At 40.5% G+C, this 20,712-nt stretch overlaps 1 protein-coding gene across 4 annotated transcripts in view; it reads right to left on the bottom strand.

Annotated features, from left to right (window-relative positions):
* The window catches only part of ttc16 (tetratricopeptide repeat domain 16), a 38,976-nt gene extending 18,916 nt beyond the window's left edge, over positions 1–20,060 (bottom strand). The window contains exons 1-10 of one of the 4 annotated variants that reach the window (XM_015056871.1): positions 19,895–20,060; positions 9,595–9,700; positions 6,352–6,494; positions 5,363–5,438; positions 4,757–4,859; positions 3,698–3,843; positions 2,902–3,025; positions 2,735–2,815; positions 2,470–2,645; positions 1,184–1,487 (exon numbers count right to left, since the gene is read on the bottom strand). In XM_015056871.1, coding sequence (XP_014912357.1) covers positions 1,184–1,487; positions 2,470–2,645; positions 2,735–2,815; positions 2,902–3,025; positions 3,698–3,843; positions 4,757–4,859; positions 5,363–5,438; positions 6,352–6,494; positions 9,595–9,699 — 1,258 coding nt within the window. In that variant the 5' untranslated portion in view covers position 9,700; positions 19,895–20,060. Of the gene's footprint in view, positions 1–1,183; positions 1,488–2,469; positions 2,646–2,734; positions 2,816–2,901; positions 3,026–3,697; positions 3,844–4,756; positions 4,860–5,362; positions 5,439–6,351; positions 6,495–9,594; positions 9,701–9,825; positions 10,136–10,176; positions 10,357–19,894 lie in introns of those variants that run through there. The other 3 variants (XM_015056870.1, XM_015056868.1, XM_015056867.1) reach the window with 3 other exon arrangements.
* Between the last annotated feature and the right edge of the window lie 652 nt (positions 20,061–20,712).

Genomic DNA, 20,712 nt, shown 5'->3' with positions numbered 1-20,712 from the left:
GGAGTTCAGCTCAGGTTGCTAGGTAAGAGGGTGGAGTTCAGCTTGGGTTGCTAGGTAACAGGGCAGTGCCCATTAATTGAGACTTAAGGTTTTTGAAACGGCTCATTTTCTAGACTTTATAAAACATTAACTTATTTTTCTTAAGCGTTTGGGTTATTTTTAGAAGCAGTTGAGACACAAATGGAAGTATAAAAAACATGCAAAATGTGAATCACATGCACAGGATGTGGGCGAACGAAGACTGAGTTTCTGAAACAGCAACAGAAACGGAGAAGTTACTTTTCCATTTTTAAGATGTTCTTCAGCCTAACAGAAACCGATTCCACTACTAAATACGACTGTAAGCAATTAATCAATACAACAAAATTATTTTGCAGATAATTATAATACAAACAAATGGGCCAAAACTGGAACGAGGAAACTGGGTTGTCGTGGAAACGGAGTCAGCATGCTGTCAGTGCTGCTGCCGGCGCAGCGACCCGAGAGGCCGCAGGAAAGCCATTAGTGCTCATGCTTCTGATGTGGCCATTTTTAAAGACAAAAACGCCACAAAATTCTGAATTTTTCATCAACTGCTGGTTTTCTTTATGTGTCTGTTCTCTGAATAATGCAGAGCCTGAAGGGCCATCTCACACACATGCAGAAAATGGAGCATGAAAACTGGACCCGTCTGTCCCGACCAGCAAAAAGAAAATCTTACAGATTTACAGTAGAGAGGATCAGTTTGGATCTGCATGGAGAATCACTGACATTATCAGGTTTATTCTAAACAAATCTGTTTTCCCATTTTTATAACTAATTATCTGAGCATTTTGATTTCAACTGAGGTGTTTTTTTAATATTATAATAGTATTATTTAACAAAATACTTCGACAGAGTATTACATACTAAGAAAAATTAAATTATCACAATAAAATCATATTACAAGAACAAAATCGTACAAAAAAGTTGAAATAACAAACATTAATTGTAAAATTATGAAATTAAAGTTAAAATATATGACAATAAAGCTGAGATAACATGAGAATAAAGTCACAATAATACATGAATCAAGTCATAATATCATGACTTTATTTTTGAGAAAGGAGCAAAATTTGTTTTTTTTAGGTTTTTACATCAGCAGTGGATCAAATATTTCACCTTTTTGTAAGGAAACTGTTGGATGTGTCTGGTTCTGGCTCACCTGTGCGTTTCGGCAGCCCGGCGTCGTCCTCGTCGCAGTCGATGGCCGTCGTCTCCTCAAACACCTCGTTGGTCTCCTGGCCCTTCGGCCCGTCGGCCCCGTCCGCCTCCAGCGGGCCCCCGGGAACCTTCTGGTCGTAGACGCTGCCGTTGGGCGACGCGGGGCCGTCCTCCTCCACAGACACCTCAGCGGCCGACGTTTCCGACCCGGTGTAGACCGGCGGCGGCGGGACGGGGGGCAGGGAGTCCCGCAGGACCGTGTATTCGTAGGTGATGTAGGGCGTCCGGCCGTTCTGGTTCCATACCTGAACCAACAGAGACTTTTACAGATGATCCTGGACCCGGGTTGCCAGATCTGACTGACCGTTTCCACCCAAACACAAAGTAAAACCCTCCCAACTTAAAAAAATAAAAAAGCACAAATCTCAACCTCTAATGAAAGCTTTTCTGGATGATTGATCGTCTCAATAAACAATAAGATTGTTGTTTTGAAATCATTTCCAAGTAATATAATGGTACATAAGCTTTAAATTATATTGAACTTTTAACACTTGAGCTGGAAGTTTCCAAAATAAATAAATGAAAAAATAAAATAAATTATGAAGTCTCTAAATAAAATTGTTCTTCAAAAAAAAGGGCAAGTTGAGACCAAAACACCAAACCAGAAAGAAAAACCATAAATTATGCAAATGAAAATTACTGAGTTTATTTTAAGTCATCATGCAATTTATTTATGTATTTATTTATTGCTCATTTTGTCAGGCTTAGTCACCCTGTGATCGTGTTTTAGTAGCTGCTCCTCCAAATGTGTCTATAATCTGACAATGTCGACTAAAACATTTTTTCACAGGAAGTGGTTGGAGGATGACGTTTTAAATCACTTACCGTGTGAACAAACGTGATTTTAATATCTTTTGTTATTCAATGGAAACAACAACATGGTGTTTGTTCAGCATTAGAAAAAAATCTACAAAAGATTTTTGCATGTTTGTAATGGAAACGCAGCTAATGATGACGTCATGTTCGACAGATCCTAACATTTCAAAATAAATTAAGTAATGAGGTAAATGCATAAATGCAATCACATAATTTTTTTAGAGCATTTTGTGTTTTTCTGCCACACAATGACAACTATTTGAATACTTTCTGAAAACCTGACAAGTGCTGTGAAAAGCTGATTTTTGTGTTAAAAAATCCAAATGGGTGAAAATCCACCCAATCTGGCAACCCTGTCAGGGATGGTAACCATTTCAGAAGAAATAAAATGAGTGTTTGATGCGTCTGTACCAGGATGTTTATGGCCTGGTCGATGGGGCCTTTGGCGACGACGTACTCGATCCCGGTCTCGTAAACGTCCATGGGCCGCCGGTACTTAAAGATGGTTCCCGCAGCGTGGAAGTTCTGCGGACTGTCCAACTTGTAGGCGCCATTAAAGAAAAAGTTTCCCGCCTGGTCGGTCACAGCTGGAATGCAAAAAAATGGGAACTCAGCTGAATTCACTTCTTACTGCTTATTCATTATGTTCTGTTAAATAAAGGCCCAGAGAACGTACCGAGAACGTCGGCTGATTTCTTCCTCTCGATGATCTGGATATCCCAGGATCCTTCAGGGATTTGGGTGATGAAAGAATAACCTGAACCAGACAGAATGCAGACATGTTTTCTCCTGAGCATGTGGATGTTTGTGATTTGGTGTCTAGTCAAAGCCCGGCAGGCTCACCCAGCGTCGTGGCTCCGCGCCGGAAGTTTCCGGTGACTCTGCTGCAGCTGCTGCCGTCTCCCTGGCAAACGCCGCACTTATCCAGCGTGTTGGAGGAAAACAGAACCCCATCACATCCGATTGGCTGCAAACCAAACCAGGAAGTAAAACATGAACTGCTCTTGTTGCGAAATAAAGTTTAGTTTCAGATTAGTTTTTATTAGTTACAGTAGTTGTTTTAGTTTTTCATACTTTGGTTAATTTTTAGGTGCCGAATTCAAAAAGGTCAAAGAATTTAACTTTGTGAACACAAGATATTTCTAAATTTTTCTAGTAATGTATTTAATTATTGTTGAACAACCAACTTACTCTGCAGTTTTCTCAAAACTTTTGTTGCCACCATTTTACGGACTAACATAAGTGCCATAAATTGTCAACAGCTGACATGAAAAAAATCTATTTCACATCAATACAAAAAGTTAATAAATAGATTCATAAACACGAAAAAGAAGGATGTTACATCTATAATTTCAGTATGTTTTAGTTTTATAAACACACAATATAGTTCCAATTAGTTGTAGTTTTTCCCCATTACCGTTTTTATTTACTTCAGTTAACAAAACTATTTTTGTTGTTTTGTTTGTTTTTGTGAACTTTAATAATCTTGCCGAGAACACGGCCTTTTCAGCCAACATCAGTGTCTGACCTCACACATGCACTTCGGGAGAAAAGGTCAAGAATTCCCGTAAACATGGAGCTAAAATCCGGCGCCATGAAGCCGGAGACAGCGGTGAGGGCAGAACCGGGTCAGACTCACCTCACAGGTCCCGTCCACGCACACGCCGCGGTAGCTGCTGTACTTGCAGGAAGTGCCGTCTCGCGCCGTCACCATGAGCTGCCGCTGGCCGTCGGTCGTGGTGCAATGGAGGTCGCAGGGGTTGCTGGAGATATGAACATAATCATCTGAAGACAAGGAGGAGGAGACGGGTCAGAGTACGATTCCCTTCCACTAATTCGTTACTGATTCATTTTTAATGCAGGAACGATTTCTCACCCAAAAACACTTCCCCAGTTCTGAACAAAGCTTTGGTCAGAGAACCAACTTATTCACATCCTGAAAATTCATGGTTTGTTTATATTAATCATGTTTTGTCTTATGTTTATTTCTGGTTGTCATTTACTTTTTTAAATGATTGTTTTTATTTTCTGAAACCAAAATGATTTGTATTTTTGTTTTATTTAGTATTTTTTTTACATGTTTTCTAATTCAATGTTTTTTTCTCTCAGCCAGTTTTACTTTTATGTTTTATACATTTAAAACTAAATGGAAAAAAAATCCCATTTATTTAGATTTTTCAGATTTATACAATAAGCTACACAAAAATAACAATACAACCAAAAAAAGAGCAAAAAAAAAAAAAACACTAAAAGACGTGGGCATTGCATGAGATCAAAGTAACAGAAAAAAGATAAAATAATTTTTTAAAAATGACAAAATTGAAAAACAAACATTTATAAATTAATAATTATTACCTTTTGTTTTAGTTATGACTTGTTTTCTAATAAAAATTCTGAAACCAGAAGGTGAAGATGGCCCAGTTAAAGATCTTAGTGTTGCAGCAGCTCTAACTCACATCCTGCCTGTTTAATGAATCGGGTCAGGGCCGGACCCGGGTTTAATGGGGCCTCAGGCAGAATTTAACTTTGGGCCCCAAACTTTCCATGACCCCCACTGACAGAGTTTCAATCCAGACTGAGAGAGGCGCAGCTTAATTCATTATTTGTATGTGTGAACAAATTTAGCTCAAACAGATTAAACTCCTAGCATCCTCAGCATTTCTGCCTTGTGGCTGAGGGCCGAGTGGACGATATTTACCAGGATAGAGAGGCTTCCACTGGTAGTTCCTCCCACTGTAACGCTGCGAGTTAAAGGACCAGCACTGCTCCTCCCTGAAGCTCCTCCCAGAGGCGGGACAGTCCTGGTGGACAGAGACACCAGAGGACAGTGAGACATGTCTCCTCCCTGTCTTCAGACAACTGAAGATAAAACGTTCTGCTGTAAAAAGCAGAATTGTCCAAACTGTTGGCTAAATTCAAAGATGTAACACATTTTTAAAATAGTAAAATAATAGCAGTATAAGAATAGTAAAGTAGTCTTTTAATTTCTAAAATATTAATTTTAAGAAATATTTAAAATGTATTTGGGACATAAAAACATAAATATACAGCATATATTAATTTTTATAATACTTTTAATGAATTCAATATGCAATATTTTAAGTAAAAAAGCAAAACCTTTTTCATTCATGACAAACAGCCTCTGTTATTGACAGTCCTCTGGTTTTACAGTTTGTTTTGGAAATGCCTTTGTTTATGTTTGTTGAGGACAGTTTGAATCTGTTCCTGCTCACAGGGAGCCAGCTGGAGCGGCCATGTTTGTTTCTGTGAAGATGTGAAGTGGTGAGGAGGAAGTGAGACTCACTACGGTGTTGCAGAGATGGTATTTCTTGGCCGTTCCTGTGCAAGTCATGTTGTCCTTTCCAGCAGCAACTTTCTTTCTTTGGACAGAAAACAAACGTTTGGAGAAACGGCGGCGCATTAAAGCTAAATATCAGGCTGAGAAGATGAGAAAAACACACATCGTAATCTGTTGGATTAAGTTAAAGCTCCCAGTCAGCCAGAAATCAAACTAAAAGATGATTCCAGTGAGACATAATTATATTTCTCGAGATTAGATAATCACACTATGAATCAAAAGGATCAGTTAAAAATACCTCTAACATCTGCTCACCGCTTATTAATAACACATTTAAACACATAAAATGTTAGGATCCAGCTGTTTAAGGAACACTAAGTGTGATTGCCAGAAAATGCATCTTGTATCATCTAGTATTTTCTAAGTGTTGTTATTGTTGTACATGAATATGTTTATAGTTTCTCGGTTCTCTGTTTGTGTTTCTCTCTTTCTGCAGGTTTAGAAACAAACTTCCAGACTGTTGGTTTCTCTCATCTCCTCTTATTTCGTCCTTTCCATTTAAAACTTTTGCCCTTGTTTCTAATCTCCATTACATTTTACATAAACATGCATAAGAAAATATTAATACTGTGACATTATTCTGCTAATATTTTTATTTTTTCTTGTATTAAAAATAAAAATGATCTTAGTCTGGACCTAACAGTCTGTTGTAGTTCACAGCACATCGCTGCAGAAGTCCTGTTCTGTGTTATTTTTAACATCCTTCTCTTGGGTTTTTGGAAATTTCTTTTAAACTCCAGGAGAATATTTCTGATGTCTTTGTGCCCTGGCCTGCAGCAGCTGTGACCTCCTGCTGCACTTTTTCATGTTTATTTAGTAAATAATGACACTGTGGAGTCTCTGGTTTTCTCCACTGTTGGTTTATTTGGATCAGTTTAAGAGCTGATCAAACCGGGTCACCAGCGAACTGAACCGGCTGGGTTGGACCAACCGACCTCTGCTTGAGGCAGTGGCGCTCCTGGGACATCACCCCCCCGCCGCAGGTCCGGGTGCAGGCCGTCCACTTGGCCCACTCGCCCCACCAGTAGGTGGTGACCTCCTGCTGGTCCTCCAGGCTGTTGGACGCAGCGCCCTCCTCCTGGTGAAACGGAGAATTACAACACACAATATGAATGTGATTAATGACTACGGAAGAGGATGAAGACCACTCAACACAAAATCTGACTTTCTTTCTCACAGCTCTACGCCGAGTCACTGTAGACAGAAAAATAGGAAGAGTAAAAAACTCAGCAATGCTGAGATTGATCTCAGAAATTTTTTGTGGGTTAGGAAAACAATAATACTTCTGAATTTGAAAAGTCAAAGTTTTTCTTCAACAAATTCTGTAATGTTTAGATTAAAATTTCTCTGTTTGAAAAATCTAATATTTGCTAGAAAATGTTTCAGATTAATCTCAGAAATATTCTAGAAACAAACCAGAAATTTCTGAGTTTGAGAAATTGAAAATTTGCTAGAGAAACTGAGAAATTTTAAGATTAAGCTCTGAAATTTTGTAGAATAAAAAAATGTTTCAAATATCAAAAATTTCAACTTTTGAAAATTATTTGAATTTCAATGGACTTCTTGAAACTCAGAAATTTCCACCTTTTGTGTAGAAAATTTCTGACATGAATATCAAAATTGTTGATTTTTTTCTACCAAATTTTAAACTTTTCAAGCTCAAAAATTACCATCGCTTTTTTTCATGAAAATTTTGACATTTTTCTCAGAATTCTGGATTTAATCTTTTGCGATCAAAAGTCATTTTGATAAAGAAAAAAGCAATAATTCAGTGAAAAAGTCAGAATTCTTTCTTTTATCACTATTTTATTGGTTCTAATCTCCCGTAAATAATAATAAAATGCTCCTAAACCAAAGCGATGAAGCAGAACCTGGGCCGGTTCTGGTGTGTCCAGGTGCAAGCGCAGCAGAACCGGTTTGTTTTGCTCCGTGTTGTGTGCAGAGAACCTAAGCTCCTGACAGTAACAACAACAGCTGTAGGATTGTTGGACCGTCACGGGAGCGTGGACAGGAACCAGAACAAATCCCGGCCCGCGACGTGACGGCCACCATGTTTTTGTACGGAGGCTTCGGTGCGTTTCCCACATTCCTGGCGTGGATTAGCAGCATTAGCCCGGGCTGAAGGCGGCATCCATTTATTCAAACAGATCCGTCCGAGGGGTCGCTGGAATGTGCGCTGAGCTCCTTGTAAAGGTGTGAAGCAGCGCAGCTGTGAGGGAAACTCAGCAAATACCAGACAGACTGAGAGACACGGAGCGACAGAGTCCAGAGGAGAGTCCAGATTTATGAGGCCGGCGGTCGGTTCCACCGCAGACATCCAGATTATCAACCTCTCTTTGTTTCTCAGGGAGTTTAAACACCTGAACGCGCTGGACTGGAAGACTTTGAGACTCTTTATTCCAAAAGTTCGTCGCATCAACTTGAATGTGTTTCATTGGGACTCGATGGAACATCGTAGCTCATATTTGTGAAGAACAGTTTCAAAATGTTTTGATGAAAATTCCTAAAATGTGCCTTTCCTTCACTCACTTGGCCTCAGAAAGAAAAAAAATTATCCAATTTATTATTTTATTCTAAATGTTGTATTTCTTTTTGTTTTAAATAAAATCTAATCTGTTTTCAGTCATAATTATCAATCAATCAAGTTCATTTAAATAACACATTTAGGAACAAGGCAGTTCAAAGTGCTTTACATCACAATAATTATGAAAGATAAGTTCAAATTATAAATAAAAAAAATAAAATAAAAAACCTTCTAATCCAATAGATGTGCACTATTGAAGACTGCATTAATTTTTTTTCATTAATCTTATTTTTATATATTTTTAACACTTTTTGATCTTTTGTTTGTACCCACTTGATGCTGTTGTTATAACCAATTACCCAACTATGGGACAATAAAGGATATTTCTGTTTTATTCTGTCTAAAGTAACTTATTGAATGTTATTTCTCATACTCATTTTTCTGATTGGCTGATTGTCAAATTCATGAAGCAGCTTTGCACCTCAAGTTATCATAACAAGCGCTAAGTGGAAAAGTTTCTGTCAAGAAAAACACCAAAGGATGCAGAGGACTCCACTGCAAAACCCTAAGAACTCCTGGCCAATTAAATCATCAGGTATGAGGCAGCATTTATGCTGCCTCATACCTGAGGCAGCTAGCACCATTGGCTGTAGCCAATGGTGCTAGCTACTGCTAATGGTATCAGCTTAGTTATTAATGTTAGCTCTAGCTAATATAGCAAACAGTAGATGACAAGCCAATCACGTTGGTTTGTTTCAACATTTATCTCCCATGAAAAGTTTGAAACAACTCACGCAACATTAGCCTTGACCTCTGATGTTTCGTTTAAAGACTTGAGTCACTATAACCAACCCGCGGGTGTAAAAATGACGACCTCCATAAGTGAAGAATATAACAAAGATTATTGAAGTAATTATGGTGCAGATGTTTTCCATCCGAGCTGAGTGAGATGGAGCTGTCTCCCCAAAAAAGCTTGCAAAGATTTCAGCCTCCATGTATAAATGCACACCACACTTTTCAGATTGTCTTAGTAAAATAAATGAAAAAGTAATTTTCCCTCTACATTGTGTTGGTCATCATAAAACCCAAACAAAAAACATAAAAAGAGTGGGAAATGTACCACTTCCGACCAAAAACAACCAATCAGAGCCAGGAGGCGGGGCTTAGCGCTGTCAATCAACCTCGTGTATTTGATGCTTAACGAATGGAGAAACAACTCACCATTACAAGAAAACTAGACTGTGCATTCACAACAGGCTATACTAGCTGCAGCATAGCAGAGCGCATAGAGGCGATGTGGAGGAAGGATGAGAAGCCAGAATGTGATTGACAGCGCTAAGACCCGCCTCTTGGCTCTGATTGGCTGTTTCTAGTTAGCGCTGGAAGAAAACCGAAAAACTCGATTTTTCATAGATTATGTCTCCCACCAAACTGTCAACTTATTTGTTGACTGTTTCAACAAATAAGTAAGAAAATATTGATATTAAACTGCAATATTTAGGTATTATTGACTTAATACCTAAGTCTTTTCCTGAAAAGCTACTTGTAAGTTAGTTTTGTCTTATTTCTCTGTGCTATGATATTTGCAGTAGAAAGCAGATAAAAATAATTGTAAGATTTAGTGTTTTTGTTGTTCTCCTGCAGTGGTGTGTACCTGCAAGCCTCTGGAGGACAGGTTTCCCACAGACATGGCCAGCGTCAGGAAGCCAAGGAGGACCACACCTGTCTCCCCAAACTGCTCCCATGACCACACCCTCATCCTGCACAGAGGAAAGGAAAAACACTGTTTCAACATTTCTGTATGGATCTGCATGTTTGTCTCCAGCAGAACCGAAACATTCAGAACATGCATGCAGGGGTTGTTATCAGCATTCGGGCCGCAGACCTCCATGTGTTTCTGGATAAAAACAGCAAAGCGATGATTGCTTGACACAGACCGAGGGGTCTGGAGGGAAGCATCGCCACCGCTAATGAGTTCCTGCGGCAGCTACATGAGCTGCGGATGAAAGCTTTCAGCCGAGACATGTGGGTGGTTTTTTCAACTCCAATTTGAGGCTTCTCAGCTTCCAAAACCACACAAGAGTCTCGGCTGCTTCATGCACAGAGAACACATTAGGACTCTTAATATTTCCTCTCTGACTGCAGTGATATCGCTTTCTGAAACACAGCTGCAGCCAGCGGTCTGAGTAGCTAGCATAAAGCTAAGCCAACATTTCCAAGCAGACTGTAGACTTACTGGGATTATCCTGGAACGGTTTAACTATAGCTATAGATTTACAATCAATCGACTTACTACTAATTGTTGATCAATGGTTAATTAGATTTAAATTGGTTCCAATCGATTTTCTAAACGTCCGGTTGGACATCCTATTATTGTTGTAGTTTTGCCGCCATCCAGCAGAGGGCGCCGCTCGTCATCCTGAAGCGGAGCCAGGAGTAAAGATGGCGGGCATAGCAGAACTGGGAAGGAAAAGGTCAGAACTGAGTCCGGTTTGAGATGCAAAATGCACTTTATGCGCTTTTGTTCTGATATGTAAAAACTCGACAAGCTCCTTACGTTTCACCTCAATAGCGCTTCATTCAGCCGAGCTGCATAACGGAGCAGAGACAACTTCTACAGCAATTATTACAGACTCGCCACGAAGGTGAGGAAAAGAGAAGCGGAGGAGATAAAAAGAGAAATGATGTAACGTGATAGAAAACAAAAACATGATGCTAATAAGCATTGAAGACTATCGTAACTGCTATAGTTTGAACATCTCTGCTTATGGGGAATTGTTTCACATTTTATTTTTCACATATTTTATTTTTCTAGCCAACAACTTAAGAGGTCCCTCTCTTTATATTTTATACATTTGTCTAAGTTTAATAATGTAAGAAAACCACAATTTTCTGTTTATTCAGTCAGTATAATGGTGCAGTGTGCAACTTTTATTGAAAAACAATATTTTATTTACATACTTGTTAAAACTGTCACTATGTTGTGACAGTATAATATGTCATATAATCTATGAAAAGATAGGGGGAAAGCGGCATTATAACAAAGATAGGGGGGGATGAGCAGCGCCACATAGAGTGGTGATTGACAGCGCTAAAGACCCGCCTCCTGGCTCTGATTGGTTGTTTCTGGATATCGCTGGAAGATTGTCTCTTATATACCATAAACAAAATATGTAAAACACTACATACATGCTGCAGCTTTAATACAGTAGTACAAAATAATGTTAAAAGGATTTTTTTTTATCAGCATATTATGAAAAATGAAGCTTTTTGTGTAATGAGCCTACATGATACAAGAGAAAACTCAGATTTAAAAAAAATCACTCCTCAATTGTTAATCGATCAGTCAACTCATTAATCAATAACTTGCCTCCCTTTAATCCATGTAAATATTCAGAATTACCTGCAGAACACGAAGCTTCGATCTAAACTTGATGCGTCTGAATACAAGCCAATTCCAAGCAGCCGAAACACAAAGTAACATCTGTTTTCTGGGCTGTGCAGACGGCTGCTGGCAGGTGGAGCGTGACGCAGATGGGCCGCCGAGAGGCCACAGGTGGTGCAGACGGGTGAGCTGGACTTTAAAAAGCCAAACAAGCCCTAAAGCTCTGGAAGGAGGAAGGGAAGTTTCCCTTCGCTGCTACACAGGTAGGCCTTTGTTTAGCTCCACAGACCATAAGGAAATGTACATGTCTGTATGTAAAGGCTGGCAGGAACAGACACAGACTCACAGGAAAAGGAGGCTTCTCTAAGGAGTTTCCTGAAATTCAAGGATTCCGTGAAGTCCCAAAGACTTAAGAGGAAATTCACGGAAAAAATTAAATTAATCCGTTTTTTGAGTTATCATCTGGTTAGGGAACCAGAAACTTTATATTTTTACATAAAATTAGGTAAAGTTTAGTTCTATAGGACATTTCAGTGACAAGGCAGTTCAGTGTTACATGATAACGTCATACAGTCATCAATTAAGAAACAAGTGGTAAACTTTACATTCAGTCAAATATCAAAATCATGAAGCAAATACACATAAAGTATATTCCAGTTACTGATAATCAAACTCTAACCAGCTGCGTTTTCAGCTTGGATTTAAAGGAACACAGTGTTTCAGCTGTTTTACAGTTTTCTGGAAGTTTGTTCCAGATTTGTGGTGCATAGAAGCTGAATGCTGCTTCTCCATGTTTGGTTCTGGTTCCATATGCAGAGCAGAACCAGAACCAGTATCTTTTGTACTTTTTTGAGAATCCCACAGACTAAGTAATCTGGATTAAATGTTACAAGCTGACTTTTAAAAAACTCAACTTGGCTTAAAAACAACAATTGTATAATTTTATGAATCTGTTTTGATAATGGTGATACAATGTTGGTGCCAGTGGTTTGTATAGATAAATAAGTAAATCTTATAAGAAAACTAGATGAGAACCACTGGCCTAGTCAAAGTCCAGATCTAGATCTGATTGTTCTTTTTCTAGACTTTTCTTTGTCTTCCCTCTGGTTGTAGGAGTTTTGCTGCTGGAATGACTTTTGCTCTTACTTTTCTACTTTAACACAGAAGCTAAAGTAATTTTGGACTGAAATGATTTGTGTTGGTCTATCAGTCCAATCTTCTTTGACTTTTGTTGGGACTTTTTGTTGTCCTCCACCTTCTGAATCTGACTTGTTGACCTTTGACCTGGACTGAATGCAGCTGAGCCATTGCCTCCACGTCCATCTCAACACTTTTAGTTACAGTTTCTACCACAAACAGTCACGTTTCACTGCGGAGGGAAAAAGCGATCACTAATGAAGTTCTCAGATCTTCTGAGTACGTCTCCTGAACTTTAGCAGATTAATTATCGGCCATTATCTTTGCCATTAATTATCTACTATTGGTGTTTTTGCTCAAACTGTTCCCTATAAATTTCTCTCCTAACTGTTTTAATTTGGGTGTTAACTGTATGAAGAATGTGCTTTAAACCTCCCTGCATGTTTTATTCAAACTGTGGAGGCTCCTCAGAGGAGGACGTTGATTGCCAGCACAGGCTCATTGATCCCTGAACTCCCAGTTTTAGGACAGGTCTTAATAAAATAAGCAAGCAGCTGGTCTCACCCTCTGCAGTCTGGCTTTCTCGGCGTTAGATATTGGTGGCAGGTGTCTTGAAGCAGCCGCAGAAACACCTGGACTTCATTATCCAACCAGACGCAGCTGGAGCGCGGCCAGCTGCCAGACACACACTCAGGGAGGAGACGGACGCTTTGTCCGACACGGATACACGTGCACACACACTCAGCCAGTGGCATGACTCAGCGCCGGCACACACTGCGGCTCTGTGCATGCTGGAGCTCACACACAGGTATCCCAAACACACACAGGCACGTCTTACTCCACCTCTCTGCTGTTTACAGACACACATTAGTAACGATAGAGAAGATTCTGACTTTCAGCTCAGCATTTTGCATTTGCGTACAAACTTTATTGGGGAAATTTGGCCAAAATGCTAAATTTCCAGCAAATGTTCTCTGTGTGCAGCGCCCCCGCTGAGGGAAGCACCTTCATCATCGCACTGCATGTTCCCACTCAGCAGGAGCAAAACCTCCAACTGGATTACAAACTACCGTCATCCTCAGGATGATGGTGTGAACCAGCCGGCCAGGAAACCACCACTGAAAAGTTTTCTCTTTCTGCAAATGAAAAATTTTATCTCTGAAGTCAGGTTGAAGTTATTCTATTTAAAACTTTTATTTGAAAACTTGTTTTACTTTGAACTTCATTTGCCAAAACCTTAGTCGTTTCCCATAGAGACCAAAAAACAGAAACAATAGGAAGAAGCATAATATACTGCTCAAAAAAATAAAGGGAACATTTCACTTTAATTTTGTGTGTGGCTCCAAACCCAGGCCTCCATTGGTTAATAAATTTGATTTCCATTGATGATTTCCATTGATGATTTTGTTGTCAGCACATTCAACTTTGTACAGAACAAAGTATTCAATGAGAATATTTCATTCATTCAGATCTAGGATGTGTTATTTGAGTGTTCCCTTTATTTTTTTGAGCAGTGTATATTATTGTTAAATTATAGAAAATTAGTACTTACTCAATAATAAATGAGCACAGGAACTTCCACAGACAGACACTAGGGGGTGCTGGAGTGCCTGCTCTTTTCCTCTGGACAAAGTGCCCTTCTGAAATCACTGTTTTTATTTATTTTTATGTTTTTTACAGTGTGTGGCCCCAGATAATATTTAGAAGTCTTTGACATTTTTTTCATGGCTAGACATTTTAACTTTCCCTCAGTTCATTCATTCACTCATTCATCACATCATCATGTACCATACACTGTAAAAATGGATTTCTGCACTATTTAAATTGAGTTGATTTAAGGATTTTAATCTTGATTCTTCATTTCTAGGACTTACTAACTTATTAAAGCTAAACCTCTTTAGAATTAATCAACTCATTCTAGATGAGATTCTACATTTTGAGCTATCCTACGTGAGCTGATAAAACAAATTTTAAGTAGATCTGATAATCAAATAAGCTACATTTGATCTTAAGAATACTTTACTTATTTTAGAAATTTTGTTTAGTTAAAATTAGTTAGCCAAATTCCTTTCTGTGGCCAGGTTAGCGTTGCATTTCGGGACGCAGCGGGGTTTTCGTAAAGCATAAAGTCCAACGTTTAAGACGTCTTCTCATAACCACTCTGTATTTTTCTCTGATCATTTTACCTGAATTAGTTCCCAGAAACACTACTGATGTGATTTCACACCATCTGCTTCCTGTGTACATCTGGTTCTGCCGGCCCGGACCAACTGACCCATAAACGGACCAAATGTTCTCTTCCGGTTCTGGTTTGCTTTGGGTTTTCTCTGCGTGATTCAGACCGAGGTAACCAAGCTGCAGGATGAATGTTTCTGCCTGTCCTCAGTTCTGCTGGAGGTTTCCTCCTGCTGAAAGGAAATCATTCCTCTCCACTGTCGCCACATGCTTGCTCAGGAGCAGGGGGTGCAGGAAAGTCAAGGTTCAATGTATCTGATTGGTCTTCCTTAGATAACTTTCCAGCAGTTGGTATCTTGGATAACTGGAGTTATGCCAAGGCTTTCAAATCCTGAGAGACCTCACACACGACGATAAAAAATAAAATTAAAGACGACACACCACACACGAACACATTTCCCTCACTAACGTTTAGATGTCGGGTCAGAAATCTGATAAAACCTCTCGATTTCAGCGTAAACAAACATGGCCGACTGCAAAGAAGCAATGGTGGTAGTTTCAGGAACATATTTAATAGAGAAAAATGAAACAAGTCTCAGGTGTCCATCAGACTTTCCTTCGTTTTGTCTTCAGTATTTTAGATTCTTCGTCACCTTGCTTTCTGATTGGCTACACGTTGCATTTAACAGGCTGTGTTCTCGCTTGTCCTACTATATACCCCGATTTTAGATTGAAACGGTCCCAACGTCTCTCCAAGCGGAGCAGATCACTCTTCACACGCAGCAGGAATAACTTCTAAGTTTACTTTAAGAGCCATCCAGATACTCAGAGCGTTCCTAAGATTGGAAGGGAAAAATCTGGATAAAAATCTTTCCGTGTGAACTAGACATTACATTAGTCATGTTGTGTTTAATTGCTTTACCTGAATTTGGAGCAAATTAAACGGAATTATATATATATTTGTGCTTTAGATTGCCTTGAGATGAAGTTTGTTTCTCTGTTGGTTGTACAAGCTGAACTGAACAATAAAACATAATGATCGTTTTCCTTCAGTAAAGAGGACCATCTGTCCTCAGTGTAGCGAGGCGCTCTGTAGTTTCTACAACGTTGGGATGAAAGATATGATCGCGTAGAGCTGGGACTGAGCTGCTACAGGAAACCAGTCCCAGGTTTCTCTGGGTTTCACCTCCCTGCAGGTTGCAGTCGGCCTGCTGCCGTCCAGACAGAGTCTTCCTCTCTCCTTCCTCACTGTGCTGTCGTTTCCCAGCAGCCAAGCAGGCAGACAAAAAAAGAAGACAAAAGTAAACACAGTTCCCTCGTCTTCCCTGCTCCCGAACTCTCTCCCCACCCTGATGGACCCCTGGGGCCCCTCGCCTCTCCGTCTTGTTTTTGTAGTCGTGGAAACCTTAGGAGACAGACGGACAGCAGAGGTCTGTCCCCAGGACGCCGCACTGGAGCTGATCACGCTGTCCGACACCTGTTACACGAATATCGTCTTTTAAATGAAGATGTTTTACAGGTTTAATTAAATGTATGAATCATGAAGAGAACGTATTTAACCAGGTTTCATTTAACCAGGATGGAACATAAAGCTTTGAAAGTTTTATTCATCCGTCCAGGATTAATGTTCTGATTCAAGATTTCCAATCTTCAAATAGGTTTTCTGTTTCCGAGGTTTCCAGGGTTATTTACATTCACATCTCTTATTGCTCTAACAGGCAGACAAGTCCTGTAAGTCACAATGATGCACAGATGGTCAACAGGCATTTGAAAGCAGAGAAGTCTAAGTGAACAATCACCAGGAGCTTTTCTCTCTGTTTTCCATCCTTCTATTTACTTTCCTGAGATTGGTTCAGAGAGGTAGCAGGAGGGAAACCCAGTCATCCCTTTCCACAGTAAAAAGGATGACTAACTGACTGACTCATGTTGCTATGAGTCAAAAGACACTCTCCTGCTCGTCTTCTGGGTCTGCCTAAAGGTCTCCACCAAGTGATGCGTCCTTTTAAAACCTTCAACAAATGAGATGCTCAAACAACTTCAGCTCTCCCAATGATGGTAGACTCGGTTCAACTGGGAACCAAAACTGCAACATTTCTGACATTTTCAGCTTCTCTTTCTCACTGCACTGTGTCAAGTGAACCAAACCCTTTGAGCAACCTGCTCCCCTCCTCGCCTGTGGGGGCGCTGTACCAAGAACCACTGAAGGAAACGACACAAAACTTTTGAAGAAGACACCGAGTGCAACTTCCATTTTTTATGAAATTTCAACTAAACTGGAGTGGCGTCAGATTTTAGCAGTTGGAGAATTTCTCGTTAATTTCTCGACTAAAGACCACAAGACATTTCTCCTGCTAGCGATAGATTCAAGTGTTTGTTTTGATTGTTTTTACCCAGAATGCCCTGCAATGTAGCCCACTTCCGAGATCTGGAGTAGTCTCCGGTCCACTTGGCATTCACATATGCATTCGAACCGCACCATAGTTCACTACAGCCAAACTGAGACTGAGATTTTTAGACGGACCAGAGTTCGATTACGTATTCACATCTACCCAAATGAACCAGACTTTCTAGGCAAGCAAACTAGATTTGGATTAGAGTGGACTGAACAAGATTAGTGTGAATACAACCTGAGACTTCATGTTGCTATGAGTCAAAAGACAAACTCCTCCTCAGCAAAAGATGCCATCGTCTCTGTGGTAACATCAGCATCGTCCTCACACTCATTCACACACTAATGGTGGTGAAACTGGGTGAAAGGTGACTCTTGTTTTTGCCTTATGAAGGATTCCTATGGAAGAACAATCTGAGGATCCTGACAAAAAGTTATTTCTACTCTTCAGCTGCGTGTGCACAGACTTGGCAGAGGTTTTACATCAGATGTTCTTACCAGCCTAACACCTTTCTGTTATCGTGGGGGAAGAAGGAGGTGGGGTTCACAGCAGGAACCTACAGGTCTACCAACCTGAACCACTGCCGTCTGAGAAATGCATTAAAGTACGTTTAATGATTTGTAGCAAAGAGGATTTATTAGATCAATAAACTCAGATACAGGCCATAAAGGCAGTGGTCAGAAAACCTGCTGTTCACACATTCTGATCTCAGATGAACTCGGATAATTCCTGACTTTGAGTCACTTTGAAGAAAACAATCAAACGAAATGCAGTGAAGGAAGCACCAGAGCCATTGTGGAACGTTGATATCTTATCATGGCTGCTGCTTGAATCTTTCTGGCTCATTTCACTCACTTCATCCCAGCTGTGTGTTGGGTAACTTCACCAGGCTCACTCAGTTACTGGTTCAATTCTCATCTTGGTTTCTGTCTGAAAGTCAGGATTCCCAATTGACTGTAGGAGAAAAGGTTGATGTAAACGTCACCTGTGGAGCTTTGGCGATACCCGATCCAGGAACTTAGAGAGCTACAGGAAGCAGCCGCTGAGCGTTGGAGAGGCGACCGCTGCATTCTGATCATTTCTTAGCGACGAAAAGCCGAATGACACGTTGGTAATTAGACAAACCCCAGCATCGGTCAGACGCTGGAGGCGAGAGGCTGGTTGTGGAGTCTGCTTGTCGAGAAACGAACTCATTCCGCGGTCTCCTCTCACAGGAATGATGACTGAGAAAGGGATCGGATCAGAGATGGGAGGAAGGAACCGGAGGGAGGAAGGCTTTTAGTGAAGTTCTTCAGAGCCAGGATTTCCAGGAACGCAGCTATGTTCAGCTCATCTGGACTTGAAAAGAAGAGCTGGAGGATTTTAATGCAGAGGCTTGAGAAGGCAGAGTAATTGATCTAATAAAATTATAATAGATCACACAGATTTACTATGATTAAGATGCAGATTAAACACTGTACTCAGAAATATTGACTGCAGCTTCTCTCCACAAAACCTTTACTTCTTGGATCAGGAACAAAAGAGTCGGTTTAGATGGTGTTGCTCTGATCCGTGTTGACTTGACTTCCTCACATGATTAATGACTTTAATTTACAATACATAGCTAATAAGCTCATCAGATGGTCTACATTAAAACTGCATAACATATCAAAGCGCTTTGTAAAATGTGTGCAGACCTCAAATCTATTTCCATTATGTCGTGAATTCTCAGCTTTTTCAGTCTTCACTTATACCACCGAGCTAAAGAGTGGACAGTATGAGCAGAGGAGTTAACAGATGTTCACTAACTTAGGTAAGCTTAGCTAATTCTTTGATTGGAAATCCAGTTTGGAGGTGTAAATAAATGCGTAATCGAACTCTGATGCGGACCAAAGAAGTGAACTCTGGTCCGCCTGCAAACCTGAATCTTGGTTTGGTTTCAGTGATCTCTGCTGAGGTTCGAATGCAGATGTGAACGCCAAGCGGACCAGAAACCACTCCAAAAGCAGGAAGGGGACTACAGAGCAGGGCATGCTGGGTAAATACAACCAAAACAGACTAGCATGTCTAGCTCCCGTGGGAGAAATGGCTCGGTTGGAGGAGGAATCCTCCAATTGTTAAAATGTAATGCCACTCCATTTCAGTTTACATTTTGTGAAGAAGGAAGTTGCGGTCATTGTCTTCTTCAGATGTTTTTGCGTTGTTTCCTTCAGTGGTTCTCGGTGCAGTGCCCCCACATACGAGCAGATGAACAGGTTGCTCAAACTGTTTGGATTGTTTGACAGTGTGAAAGCAAAACCCAGCAGCTGAAAATGTACCAAATGCTGCCATTTTGGTCTCTTTTCAATCCAAGTCTGCCGGACAGTGAAAACCGCCTTAATGTTAACGAAGCTCAACAATGACCAGAATCATGTTTTTCTCTAAACAACACAAGCATTTTTTGAAAGCAAACATTTTCTGCATCAAGCAGAAAACGTTTGGTTGAAAAAGTTCAGCGTAGGATTTCTATCCCTTTAACTCCCCAGACAAGCCGTGCTGGACCCACAGTGAGCCTCTACCTCACCAGTTTACACTCACATCTCCCAACAGCTGACAAGTTTCCAGTCAGACTTCGGGCCTCTCCAGGAATACACATGCACGCATGCCTGCACAGGAACACACACTCCTCTGAGAGCGAGTCAGCATTATTTTGTGGATTTGTTTTGGTCTGGTGCAAAACACAATTCCCATTGGCTCTAGTGTGCCTCATAAACACACAAACACACACGCACACACAGAGCAGAGGGGAAACCACAACAGCACATGCAGGCGTCCAAAGAGCCAACACAGAAATTACACAAACTGCACAGCAGCAACACACTCAGAGGAGTTCCCAAATATTTACTCACCTCGCCTGCAGCAGTCCAAGGGCGTCTTGGTGTGTGCTGAAGATGCCGCTCAGCGTCAGTGAGTGTGATTTAACGTGTGTGTGTGTCTGAATGTGCTTCAGCCTGCCGGCAACAGCAGTGTTGAGTTGTGATGAGAGCTGCTGTCAATGTGGAGTGAGGAGGGATAGAAAGAGGGATGAAGAAAGGGAGGGAGGTAAGGTGTGCTTTCCCTGCATCCCTCTTCCTCCTCCTCCTCCTCTGTCTGGGCTGGAGGAGGAGGAGGAGGAGGAGGTGGGAGGACCAGAGGAGTCTGGCTGACTGCTCTGCTTTCTGACTGATTTTTATTTATTTTTTTTAGTAATCAGTTCATTAGTCTCAACTTCACATCTTCTTACTTGTGTCCTTAAGGTACTTTGACTACAGCTCTGAATCATACTTTCTACCTGGCACTGATTTACTCCATAGCAACCAGAAAGTTTTGGTTAAAACTTTGCTACAGGCCAATTACTACTTAAGTGTTGCTTGGAAGACGTCTTGCAACCACATGACCTCACGTTGACTGTTCGGCTTTGGATGAAGGATGAGGATCCCTAACCCAGGAGAACAATCACTTGATTGGCTCTAACGCCTCTGCTGGACTCAGACTCAGTGAATGTTCACCTCTTCCTCTGCTCTGCTCCTCCTTCCTTGGATTGTAAGAGTCTTCAAAGCCTAAAGTAGTCTTGATACAAAGTTTTTTACGTTTCTAAAGAACTAAAGAAATGTTTAGCTCCATGTTTGCTCATTTTTAGTGCTTTCTTCTGACCACATTAGGTTCCTTTATATTTTAAGGAAACATT

Source organism: Poecilia latipinna, unplaced genomic scaffold, assembly GCF_001443285.1.
Source record: "Poecilia latipinna isolate Pla-1442-1.1 unplaced genomic scaffold, P_latipinna-1.0 Scaffold1413, whole genome shotgun sequence".
Lineage (NCBI taxonomy): Eukaryota > Metazoa > Chordata > Actinopteri > Cyprinodontiformes > Poeciliidae > Poecilia > Poecilia latipinna.
The sequence above is the reverse complement of the archived record's forward strand: the minus strand, read 5'-3'. Positions and strand labels throughout refer to the sequence as shown.